At 49.8% G+C, this 13,273-nt stretch overlaps 1 protein-coding gene and 1 pseudogene across 2 annotated transcripts in view; both read right to left on the reverse strand.

Moving 5' to 3' along the window:
* Positions 1-236: 236 nt before the first annotated feature.
* Positions 237-587, reverse strand: LOC147000796 (TIM double twin CX3C motif protein pseudogene; annotated as a pseudogene).
* Positions 588-2,783: 2,196 nt separating this feature from the next.
* The window catches only part of Dap (death associated protein), a 49,695-nt gene continuing 39,205 nt past the window's right edge, over positions 2,784-13,273 (reverse strand). For both annotated transcript variants that reach the window (XM_021183854.3, XM_085832027.1), the window contains 2 exons: positions 4,704-4,746; positions 2,784-3,918 (listed from right to left, as the gene is read on the reverse strand). In XM_021183854.3, coding sequence (XP_021039513.1) covers positions 3,805-3,918; positions 4,704-4,746 — 157 coding nt within the window. In that variant the 3' untranslated portion in view covers positions 2,784-3,804. The remainder of the gene's footprint in view (positions 3,919-4,703; positions 4,747-13,273) is intronic.

Raw genomic sequence — 13,273 nt, forward strand, 5'->3', positions numbered from 1 at the left:
AGGATCTGGACTTCTCCTCTGAGCTCTCTGCGATCCAAATCTTAGCACCAGCTTCTTCCTACTTCACCATCTAAGATCCGGATGTAAAGGGACTAGTGTCCAGCAGTGAGCAGCATTTGTCTGGAACTTGCTGTGTCTAAGTTTTCCTCATTCGTAAACGTTGCTTAACATATTAAACTTCCATTCTTCCTTTTAAATAGCCTGCCCGCTGTCCCAATGGTCACTGGCAAACAATTTTATTTCCCGATAGATGACAGAGACTCCTTCATCTTCTTGGTCATTGTTGGGATGAGGTGCATATGGTCATCCACACACTTGGCCACACATCTGTCTAGCTGTCGCTTCACCTGAAGCTCCTTAGTTCCTGCTTCCATTGAGTCTTTGGCTTTGTCATTGCAATGCATCGTGTAGTGGGCCAGGCGGTCCTGGAACCTTTCCAGCTTGCTGGTGACCAGAGCCTGGGCTTGAGCCAGAGGTGCATGGCAGCGCTCGGTGCATTGGTGCACCTGCTGCATAGATGCTTGTGTGTCTTCACAGCAGTTGGCGCTGCACTGGAACACGAGGCCCTGCATCTTCCGGATGTTCATTCTACACTTTTCACCATGGTGTCCACAGCCTCCTGCACTCGGAGTTGCTGCACCTCTGCCATGGCGACCCTGAGCTGAGCCGGGTGCCCGCGTGTTGACAGTGACTTTTAAAGACTCTATCTTAAATGAGACGTGATTCCCATTGTACACACCCACCCACCTAAAGTATAAAACATGAGGTTTTTTTATTCAAGGTATGTATGAACCATTCCTGTGGGTTGTTTTAGGATATTTTCATGCCGTCAAAAGAAACCCATTCTCTGTTTTTACTTTAAAAAAAAAGAGAGAGATTTTATTTCTCTCTCTCTCTCTCTCTCTCTGTGTGTGTGTGTGTGTGTGCAAGCATGCATGCGTGTGTGCAGTGAGGCAAGAAGGGCCATCAGACCTGCAGCTGGCAGTCCTGAGCTGCCCGATGTGTGTGCTGGGAACTGAACTTGTGTCCTCATCAAGATCAGCAAACACTGTCACTTGAGCTGTCTCTACGGCTCCTAGCTATGACATCCCTAGCCCCTCTTGCCACAGCCTTACCTAACAGCCCCTCTTCTGGATTTCCATTCTGGACATTGGACAGGAATGACCTTATGTGACGTATGATGTTTTGTGATTGGCTTCTTTGACTGGTGTAGTGTTTCCAGGGTTCATCTGTGTTGTAATATATCATATGTCATTCCTTTTAATTATTGAGTTATATTCTATTACGTGGACATACACATAACTCTCTTCTTCGGTAGGTAAGGCATTTGAGTCATTTCTACATTTTGGATAATGGTGCCATAAACATTTCGGGCAAGCTTTGTGGAGGCATGTCTTTATTTCTGTTGGGCTGGTAGCACCATGTGCATTGCTCAGGGAACGGCTAGGTTCTTTCCCCAAAGTACTGTATAAGGACTGCTTGCCACACATCCTTGTCTGCTCCCGTAGCTATCTGACATGGGTTTTAGCCATCTTTCTTCAGCAGTGTTTCACCTAGTGTCTAAATTCCATTTGTTGACTAAAGACAGACACCATTTTCCTTTTCCTTTTTGGGACATGGTATCACTCTGCAGTGCACGATGGCCTTCATCTCATGACCCTCCTTTCTCAGCCCCTCAGGTGCTTTGGGGTACAGGCATGCATCACCATGCCCAGCAAGGACATGTAGCTTTTTAATGTGCTTATTAGCCATTGGTATACCTTATCAGAGAGCTGTTTGCTAACTAGCGGCTTGAGTCTGACTATGGAGATGTGTCTTGCCTCACACTGCGACACATCGGTTGATAGTCACAGTGCAAAGCTGAGCCTGGACCCCTGGGACCCTGGAACTATCGTCATGTGACTGAACCACGGATAGTATCAGCCACTGTACCTGGGCCTGAGAGCTCAAAGTGTAGGGCCCCAGCGCTTCTGCCCCCTTTGTCATCTCTGTCTGCCTATCAGTTCTGGGGCTGGTTACGGAACCTACAGCAGGTGACAGTCTCAGCAGTTTGGTGTGAATGTGGATGGTGGCTTCTGGTTTTTAGCACGAGGCTGACGAGGCTGACGTCCTGAGCTAAACAGTCTCTCCTGACACCCTAAAAGGGAAGAAGAAATACTCAAGGTCCCGCACTCATATGCTGTGTGGATGTGACCTCAGCTGCACACAGGGCCTTTGCAGCTGTGACTGGGGAAGATGTGATGGACTGTTACCATTTGAATGGGAAATGTTCCCACCTGGCTCACAGCCCTAGCTTGCAGTGTTGTTAGGGGAGACTAGAGTGTCCACTGACCACAGTTAGTTACTGAGATCAGCTCTCTGCCCCTAGACGCAAAGTGACGATCCACATTGCTGTCCTTTATGAATCAGGATGTGTGGGTACCCACCATGGCCTCCATAGGTGGCCAGCCTGGCTGGGGAGCCAGAGCATCTGCCACAGAGGGTGGTCATCAGCTCCTGAGTCTCCTTTCTGGCTTCTCAAGTCCTCCCTGACTTTTGTGCAGCTATGGAAGGAAACACTTCAGCTGCCTCGGTGCTGGGGCTCTTCCCTTAGCAGTTGAGATGACTTCCTTGTCTAGGAAGGTCCTGAGTTCAATTCCCAGCAATCACCTGGTGGCTCACAACCACCTGTAATGGGATTCGATGCCCTCTTCTAGTGTGTCTGAAGAGAATATCCATCATACTTCCACTGAAACTGCCCTGGGAAGCTGTAAAGATAAATCTCTGAACTGTAAGAGAGACACTGAGGCAGAAATGCAGGAGCTTTATTATAATCAACATATTCTCAACATCAAAGATTAGGAAATTCATTCAAGCAAAAAGTAGTCACCTTCAGTGACCCAGAATCCAGACACAGGGTAGCCCCTCAGGTTGTTTAACTAAAAGGGACTGTAGATGCTTCAGGATGTACACAGCACAGTGTAGGAAGGTCTGCACAGGGGGACCTGGTCTTATGGCTTTAAGGTCCCTTCCTAGATTTGGTTGTGGGTTGTGGCCAAGCCTGGGTCTCCAAAGTGACCCTTGGTTACTTCACACCATTTCAGTAATTACAACGGGAGAAACTGACGACACAGACTCGTGGCCTGGGTTTGCTTCCTGTAAATCCACTGCTGGGGTACTAAATTGCTGGAAAAATTTGAGGAGCCCATCCCTCCTTTAGCGACACAGCCTGGTAAGTAGTCCCATGAAGGCTGGAGGCACACACGGTGCCCGCAGAGCAAGCATGAACTGCAGCTGGAGCCACCGTAGGCCACTGGGACAGCCAGGAGCACCCGCCAAGAGCAGTGCTCCGGAAGGCTCTGCATCTGGCTAAGGGAGCCCTTTGACTTTTCAGAAAAGCAGGGTTCTGCAGCCTCAGCCTGGGAGCAGAAGTGAGCACAGCTGTGGCGGAGCATACCGCCTTATCAAATCTCTCCAAAGTGGTCTCTTCCTCTCAGGACCATGAGTAAGGACTTTCAGCGACTGCTACAGTGTGAAGGACTTGCCGAGTTCTGCTAATGGCACTTCTGGGGGGGTTCAATGACCCTTTAGGGACCCTCGACTAGGACTCTTAGAAACAAAGTTTGGGGTTTGAGCCTCTTCTAGTTTTCAATATGGGAATCTGAGAGAGCTGAGGCCCATGTTGCTTTGTCTGAGGTTTCTAAATGTAGTAAACTCTGTGGGAAGTACGGGAGTTGTTTTTTGTCAGGGAAGCATCCTGGAGATGGCATGGGTGCTGCGGCTGCTGCTGCTGCTGCTGCTGAGGTGCCTGGGTCTGGGCGCTGGTCACTTGCGAGGCTGTTGGATATGCTGCGTTCTTGGAGAAACGTGTTTGTCCATGGAGGCGTGTGGCTTCTGGTGGGCCACCTGTGCAGCCGCTGGAGGGAAGTCTTTGTCACCCTGTGGGGAGACAGCAATATTAACACTAGAGAGAAAAATCCTTCAAACCCAGGTCCGCCAGTCTCCTGCAAGGGTCGGGGATGAGTTGGCTATGGAGTAGTGGACTACTATTGTGGCTTGCAAGGCCCTGCAGGCCACCAGACCCAGGAGCAGGCAGTGGCATGAGCCCATGATGATCACATGGACTGTGATGATCCGTGCAGGCTTTGCCTCAGAAGATCCAGCTGCCACATGGCTTCTGTGAACTGACCTGGGGTGGGCAGGTTTTCCCTGCTAGATATATGTGTTTGCACCATCTGACCTGGGAGCAACACGGGCCAAATCTAGAGTCTCACAGTGGGACTTGTCAGCATTGCTGCGAGCGGGCCTGGGTACTTGTGGGGAAGAAAAGCTCAGGGCAGGGTGGGACCAGGAGATTGAGTCGGATGCAACCTGTGGGGGCCTAGGGAAAGGGCTGGGCTATGTTCCAAGGAGGGTACAGTTGGCTTCTCATACCAGCCATGGGTTTTGATCCGGCCAAGGGCAGACAGCCCCATGTAACCAAGGAGTGAGAATACTGAATAGCGGCATTTAATATTCTTGTGTACAGCAAACCTGCCATGATCTGGCCCTAGGTCTAAATGGCTGTGACAGGTTCTGGTAGTTATGTTGTACCCAGTAATGCTGGGGCAAAGGCAAGAAAAGACTGCACCGGAGTTCATGTGCCCACTCTTACAGGAACAAGTCAGGAGCAGGGATCCCCATCCCCATCGCCCACTGCCCATGTGCAGAGGTCACACACTTACCCGGGCAATAACGCCAGAGATGAACACTGTTGGTTTAGGTGGGCTGGAAAACAGAGAAGAGAAACGAGGATTTAATGAACAATTCACCTGAGGGGAAAAGGGGCAAAGTGACCGCAGAGGAGACGAGAATGAGTGGGGATGGCGTCTGCCACACGAGGAACTGACCTCACCCCCTCTGTTATTTTGTCAACAACCAGGTTGCAAGGGAATTTCAGGGTCACTGGGGACACTTCTGAAGTTGTTTCAGGAAGAATGAGGGTGGGAAGGGATTGCAGCAAAGAGCAGCTGAATCACCCAGAAGCATCGATGCGCCCGAGAGTGAGGCTGGAAACTGGGGCTTCCCTGAAGCAGGGCAGAAGCAGGTTCACGCAGGGTATTCCTTTACAGGGTCCAAGAGGAACCATGAACTAATGTTCCCCGAAAGAGCCACACCTTTGTTGGAGATTCCGAGTCAATGATTTGGGGCTCTCTAGTTATTTTAAAAGCCATTCATTATCTCCCCCTGAACCTGTTCTAACATCCTTTTAACTATTAGATAAAGCCTTTGGAACATGTTAACTAAGCAAGACATTAGCTTCTATCAATGCTGAAGCCAAGAATAAGATCAGACAATGTCTGAAACCTACAGCACAAATATTTTTCTGTGACCCCCGACCTGATATAACTGATAGATCCATTGTCTCAAGTGTGCATGGTGTGCATAGGCCAGAGGACAGCCTTGTGTGTCACTGCTAAAGCACTGTCCTCTGTCTGTCTGTCTGTCTGTCTGTCTGTCTGTCTGTGGGAACAGGTCCTCTTGCTGGCTTGGAATTTGTTAAGCTGGCTCAGCTGGCCAGGGAGTCCATGGAACCTGCTTGCATCCACCTTCCCAGCACTGGGATTACAAGTGTGTTCTACCTTTTCTTGCTTCTATACTGGGTTCTGGGACTGAGGCTCTCATGCCTGTAAGGCAAGGGCACTGTCAACTGGCTCGCTTCCCCACTCCAATGCATTGACTTATTATGACTTTCTTATGCTCTTATAGCTGCTTCCATGATAGAACGATTCATTGGAAGCAATCTGAACTCAAGTTGCTGGACCTTATTCACTTCTGTTTACCTTGGGATAAACCATTTCTTATTCCATTTGAAGCAGGAGCTGTGCTTTGTTCTGACAGCATGAGTGAGACACTCAGAGGCAGACTGGGGACAGGAGGTAAGGACAAGGCCACAGCCCCAAAAGACTGGGGCTGAAAGGAGGTCCTTGGGATACGGTCATGCCTGGAAGGCAGAGGTTGAGGAAGTACCCAAGAGCATTCGGCCCATCTCCTACAGCTCTGCTATTAACCTAACTGTTGAAGGAAGCCACAGTTAGGTTTTGTATGGGTGCAGATGATGAACCTGGTATTTAGAAAGTGTACCGCCGCTTATGTCCTGAAGACTTTAGTAAAAAGCCCTTGAAATTCCAATGATTTCTGTTGTCCCGAGAGCTGAAGAAGCGTCATCTAACCAAACAGCTCAGAAACATCCTTGGGTCACTTGGCTTTGCTGAGTGCTTGTGGTGGGGCTAACTGGGTTGGGGTTTCTCTATTGCATGTTCATTTAACGACAGAGAGGAGTCAATCTGAGAAGTCCAAACCCCCTCGTGTATTGAAGGGGCTCCAGAACACGATGGCTACTTCTGGGAGGAGCTGCCGGAAGGGCACTAAGCCCATCTCTCCCACAGGCAGCCAGCACCGAGGAGTTTTTGGGGGAGGAGCTGATGTCCTGAAACCAAGGTGAGAAATAAATCAGAGAGAGGAAATGGGGACCACCGTGAGCCTAACTCCTTCTCACATCCCTAGAAACTAACTATCCTACCCCCAAGATCCAATCCTCCTGTCGCTCATTGAGTCTTCTAGGCTTTGTTTAAACAGTACAGAAGCATTCTGGTCATGTCTTATGACTTCACTGTGGTCTGGAGAATTCAGAACCTAGGGAAGCTGACTGTGTGAATCTGGTTCCTCTGTCCAGGCCGAGAGTCCACAGGATAAGTGAGGGCAGACAGAAAGGACCGTGGTCAGATGCTCTAGGGTTCCTAAGGCCCATCTGCTTCACCAGATGACCCCGTCCATGGGGGCTGCTGAGTGTGTCTGGGGGATTTGAGGCTAAGAGGTCTGTGGACTGTGGACCCAAAAGCCTGAGGGCCAGAGACTGGACTCCAGCATTCTTCAATCACTTGGAAAGGAATCACTTTGGATGCCCTTTTAAATACCCAGGAACAACCCGAAGTAGGAGCAGTGTGATAATTAATTCCATGTCATTGTTCCCTAAGGTGCAGCTGAGAACTCAAGTGTCCAACTGCTGCAGTCTTTCTCGCTTTTGATTTACTTTCTAATGCGAGTCAAGGCACCTAAAGGCAAACTCAGCCCCTTCAGGAGAACTGCACAAGAAAGTCGTCCTGACAGTGCACCTAGAGAGAATTTGAGTGCGTGGCAGAGGCCATCCCTCAGCCAGAGTCCTAGAAACAGGAAGCCTAACCTACCTCATCTCTGTATACACACACACACACACACACACACACACACACACACACACACACACACACACACGTGCGCGTGCGGAGTTGAAAAGCAGATAAGCTAAAACAGTTAACAATGGCTTGGAACTATGTGACAGCTGCCGCCCCAAGTGTCCTGGAAACTAGGTTACCAGGGCCCTCCCATCAGCACCTGCTCCTGGGCATCAAGGACAGTTGGTCATACCCCCAAGGATGCCTTGGTACCATACATCTATTCCACTCAGTCATGGCAGGTGGGTACTTGCCGAGTCAAGCATGATGGGAAGGCAGGGCTCTACACTGTGACTGACAGGAGGGGTGAGAGTCAGGATAGGAGGAAACATGTGATCTCTCCTGTCCATTTCATCACAGATCACAGGGATGGCTGAGGGAGGGCACAATGGTCACAGGCTCTGAGGACCCAAGGACAGGAGGCCCAAGGACAACACTGTCCTTGATGTCCTTGATGGTTGAATCTTTTCTCTCTCTCTTTTTTTAATATCAGGTTTATTTATTTATATGAGTACACTGTAACTGTCTTCAGACACACCAGAAGAGGGCATCAGATATCATTACAGATGGTTGTGAGCCACCATGTTGTTGCTTGGGAATTGAACTCAGAACCTCTGGAAGAGCAGCCAGTGCTCTTAACCTCTGAGCCATCTCTCCAGCCCGACAGCGGAATCCTATAAACGCATCTGCCATTGGCCACGCCACTGCCCTATCTCAAGATACTCACAGGGACAGTGCCCTGTACCATGTAGCTCCTTATGTTGGGGGGTAGGGGGATGGGCGCTTCTGGAACACTGTAAGTGAAACTGACTTGAGGCAGGAGGAACAAACAGAGGACAATGTTCCTCACAGTCTTGGCCTCAGTGGGGTACTAATATCCCAGAGACACTGTGGGAAGGAATTTGAGAAGGAGTAAACATTGCCAACTGGAGAGGGAAATATTAAATTTTATATTGGATTAACATATTAAATATGATTAAATATTAAATATTAAAAATTAGTAAACTCTCAAAACATGAAGTAAAAAGTTCAAATATCTTTTCAAATACATTTTGACCATACGTCTCTTTTTAAAACAAGATTTATTTATTTCATATATGTGAGTACACTGTTGTTGTCTTCAGACACACCAGAAGAGGGCATCGGATTCCATTACAGATGGCTGTGAGCCAATGTGGTTGCTGGGAATTGAACTCAGAACATTTGGAAGATCTGTCAGTGCTCTTAACCACTGAGCCATCTCTCCAGGCTAATCAGATGTCTTAAAATGTGCAGTCTGGTCAGAGACCGTGGTGCCCTGCGGCCCTAGCACTAGGGGAACTGAAGCACAAGCGTTGGAAGCTGGAGTTCAGAGGCAGCCTGGGTCACATGGTACATCCCAGGCCAACCCGGTCCCAGGCAACCCTGTCTCAAAAAACGAAACCAAACACACACACTCTTGCACTTTATGTCCACGTCATATGCCTAGTGATGAACTCACATCAAGATACTTGTACTTCCCCGTGCCACCATGGTCTCTAAGGAGCCACCAGGCTCTGAGTTCACAGTAATCTTGTCACAATGACCGAGGAGACGTCTGTGACCACACCAGCCCTGCTCTGGCTATGAAGCCATAGCGGGACTCCATTTGTTCTGGTGGAGATGGTATTTGTGACTTTGCCAAATGGTTGGTGTGACCCAAGGTCTGTAGTGCCAGTCAAAGGAATTCGGAATGAGAAGCTTGGAACTTCCATTGTGAGCAAGGAATTCAGCTGATTCTGACCCAGCAGCAGGGACAGTAAACAGCCACCATCTAACCAATGAGCATCCTGACTGCCTTGGGGGATAAAGGACGGCCATTCCTAAGACCTCAGCTGCATCTGATGCTGATACAAAAGAAATCAGCAAGCCAAGCGTTGTGGCGCACACCTGAAATCCCAGCATTTGGGAGGTGGAGCAAAGAGTTCAAGGTCAGGCTGGAATCCTGAAACTGCCTTAAAAAACCCTAAACTTAGAACAAAACCAAAGTTAACACAAGTGTGTTCAGAGTCCTGCTGTCTGTGCAGGTCTTCTGGGAGGGATGGGAGAGGCTGGGTGGGCTTGCTTTTCAGCAAAGGGCTTCTAAAAGCTGAGTTTCAGACCTTCTAAGGTGGCTTTGAAACTAGCTGGTTCAGCAGTTAACAGAATTTACCCTCTGCCCATTTCTGAAGCACCCAGGTCAATGAGGTACAGAGCACGTACCGTGTTGTGCTAGCATCCTCATCTCCCCAGAGGTCCTGTCTCCTTCAGAGAGTATGCTGCCTCTCCACGCTGTCTGGTGATGCCACCTATGGCACGGGGCTCGTCCTAGGCAGGGTCTGTTGACTGCCAGCTTCTATCAAGCTTGGCCAAAAGACCTCCCAAGCTCACATTGCCCTTCCTGAAGACCATCAACCGCACCCTCAATTTCTGAGTGACTGCCTCTTACATTTATAAAGTAACTCTTTATAGAAGACTTGCAGACAAGATAGCTTAAATGAAAAGTTCACGACCAAGGGACTCTGCGGCATGGTACAGCATGGTTGAGAACCCTGTGGCGCCGTGCTTTGACACCGGTAAGTCTGAGGTTCTACAGACATGGGAGCTACTCTGGGGCTTCCTTTCCCCTGACAGAAGTCCTTCTGACAGATACGGTTCGGAAGACTCACCATTATTCTGTCAGGAAAAAACCGTCACTCCTGCCCTTCCTTGGCCTCCAGATCTCCAATCTTTAAAAATCACTTATTTCAAGGAACTTCGGGCCAGGAGGAAGAAGTTTCCATCAGTGCCTAGAGTGCTTCCTAGCCACTGCTGGCTCCTGCTTTGTCCCATCCGGCCTGGAGTAGCTGTTCCGAGTCCTCAGGTCACTAAGGTTTCCTGGTCAAGGACCACGTCAAACTTTCAACAGGGTCAACTGAACCACAAGTTCGTCCTCTGTGACTTCCTACAATTTCTTGTTGAACACTTACGTTTTCTGCTGTTTCAGGGTACCTGCAGAAGGCAGGATAAAACACCCACAATGCCTAGGGGCTCAGTGACCTTAGGATATGTTGGCATAATTGAGGCTTATATCACATACTCTTAACTCCCCTGAATCCTAGGTTAGCAATTTGTGAAATAAGTTTCAATATTTCACTCAATTATCTATAAAATGCTACTATCCCAACATGTCATGAATATTAAAATTTAGATGTAATTTTTGCATGGTTTTAAGACTTCATAAGCTTCCTTGTCAGTAATAATCTCTCTGAGAAGCTAAAGTGACGAGCTCTCTCCACCGGGAGAGTCAGACAGGATTCTGATAGTGACTGTCCTAACTTCCTGCCCTATGGAGTAAGGTACACAGAGCCCGGTGATGCTCTTCGGGCAGTGCAGATTTTCCCCAGGTGACAGATTCAGGTCTTAAATCAAAACAGATGTCATCACAGACCCACAGACTGCACTTGAAGGGGAGCTCTCTAGGCCTCGCTCTACTTGGTCTGTCTGACCCGATCTAACAGTTGCTACTTTAGGTCTTAGCTCACTGAAGTCAAGATGCAAATGAAAGTGACATGGTGCCCAAGGGCAGTGGAAAGACATAGTTGGGTCCTAGCTCTGGCCTCTCTGGGTGCAGGGGGTACCAGCCTGGCTCAGGGGAACGTAGGGGATTATCAGCGATGGGCTACCAGCTCTGCCACCCAAGCAGGAGACAGAGCCCGAGGGACTGTTGCTGGGATGGGACAGGCCAGCTGCATGGAGCGACGTCCAGAAAAGGCTCAAGGACAAGCTGGGAGGAGCCATCCCGGTATGGAGGTACATCGGCATTCAGAAAAGGACTTCCCCCTAGAACTCGAAGTTGCCTGGTGACTCAGGGGCAGAGGATCAGAGTCTTGATGTCAGTTTCTAGGAAGAGGCTTAGCAGCTGAATGAGCCGGCGTTTTCCCTGAGAGCAAGCCTGCAGCCGCCTCCTTTACCGGAAGCACACTTAGAAGGAGTGCCAGGCTTCCCCAACACCAGGAGGCTGGCCGTGAGCATCCAGGCAAATGGCGAGAAGTCGGCACAGTCGGTCCCACTAGTGAGCACTGCTAGTGCATGCCTTACTGCTTCCTGACCGGTGGGGATCACACCGACTGGGGAGGACATCGCGGTCCTTCAGAGGGACTGCCAAATCATGTGCTCACCTCAGATGAAATCAACTGCGCCTTCCCACATGGCAGGCAAAGCTGATGGGAACAGCTCTTACCTGTGAGGGGCCCAAGTGCAGGGAGGGCTCTGTGGCCCCAGGCAGGGGTTAGTATGATGCTAAGGGCCTGGGGGCGGGGGGAACACAGCTGTACTGCTCAGTATGCTGGGGACTATGTGTGTGTGTGTGTGTATGTGTGTGCGCGCGCGTGTGTTCATATATGTGTTGGGGCGGGACAGTGCTAATCCAGGATGTCACAGTTGAGCTCTGTAAGTATGCACATCTGTGACTGATCTGAGGTCAGGGCTCAGTGGTGGGAAGAAGCAGCTTTGTTAGGACAGACAGACAGAGGCGAGCAGGTGACCTGGGGGGGGGGTCTTGAGGGGTACGCTCTTCTTGGACACCCTCTGCATGGACACAGAGTTAGGACAACTTGGAAGCAGATCCCTGAACTGTAGTTCAGCTTAGTTTTGAACCCGTGGCCTCGTGTGCTCCCAGAGTTCCCCCTGGGGTGTTTCCTGAAGCATCTCGAAGCAAACAGATGGAAGACGAGTCCTTCCCTGCCTCTCTCCATCCTTTTCATACCTTCCTGGCCTGGTCTTCTATTATTGGGGTTATTAATTTCACAGGCGCCTGAACAGTCATTAGCATGGCTGGTGAGAGGCGGCTTGCTGCCTCACTCTGCTGCACCCAGACAGGGCTTTGTAAAGGCAGTCTTCAAATCTGCCTGCTAAGGCGGCTTCCCTGCCTGCTGCCACCAGATGGTGCTGCTGGTCCTTTCAGAACTGGTGAAGGCTGTGGCCAGGCACAGCATCTGGGAACCCAGTGTTCTCTGTGGCCAGTGGGTGGCTTCTGAGGCGTCAAAGACTGGTGAGAACTCCACCTGGGTACTTTCAGTGTGACTATCCTGATAGAGGGATCCAAGCCCTCTCTGCCGTAGGCACATGCATTTTCTGTGCTTTTCACGAGCAGGTGCTGGGCTAGCACATACATGTGGCTCATGTTCAGTCTGGTCTAACTGCAGGGGCTTGCAGTTAGGAGTTTTGTCATTGGAATTTGTCCTAAGTGCCCGCTCCCTCCTGTAGGCCTCCCAGATTCAGGGCCAGCTTGTTTCCCCAAGGGTTCAGAGGTGGCCAGGACAAGGGTCACATGTGATACAGCAACTCCTGCTTGTTGCTCTAACGCGCTCTTCTTTAGTTGCTTGGCTCACTGGATCTCGAGGGTCTAGCCTAGTCTAATTGCTCTACACAGGGAAGCTAAACCTCCCAGGGCTTTGTATGGGGCTCCCCTGGCTTCTCGTTAGTGCCTTACCATACTCAGGACACAGTGTGAGCGCTACCAGCTGCTTCAGGAGGGGTGTGGCCTTCACCTTGCCTGTGGACAGTTCCAGAAAGTTGCTCTTGGGCTAAGTAAGCTCTTTACAGTCAGAAACCTGCATCCCTTCTCTTCCTCCTCCTCCTTCCTTTCACAGAAGACAAAGATCAACGCTACCTCATGACTAATCTTTCCTCACTGTGGTGGTTTGTATATGCTCAGCCTAGGGAGTGGCACCATTAGAAAATGATGTGGCCCTGTGGGAGTAGGTGTGGTCTTGTTGGAGTAGGTGTGTCACTGTGGGTGTGGTCTTTAAGACCCTCATCCTAGCTGCCCGGAAGCCAGTTTTCTGCTAGCAGCCTTCAGATGAAGATGTAGAACTCTCAGCTCCTCCTGTACCATGCCTGCCTGGATGCTGCCATGTCTCTGCCTTGATGATAATGGATTTAACCTCTGAACCTGTAAGCCAGTCCCAATTAAATGTTGTCTTTATAAGAGTTGCCTTGGTCATGGTGTCTGTTCACAGCAGTAAAACCCTAATAAGACACTCACAGACTCCATATGCAGT

This window comes from Mus caroli, unplaced genomic scaffold, assembly GCF_978045245.1.
Source record: "Mus caroli unplaced genomic scaffold, Mus_caroli_1 scaffold_16, whole genome shotgun sequence".
NCBI lineage: Eukaryota > Metazoa > Chordata > Mammalia > Rodentia > Muridae > Mus > Mus caroli.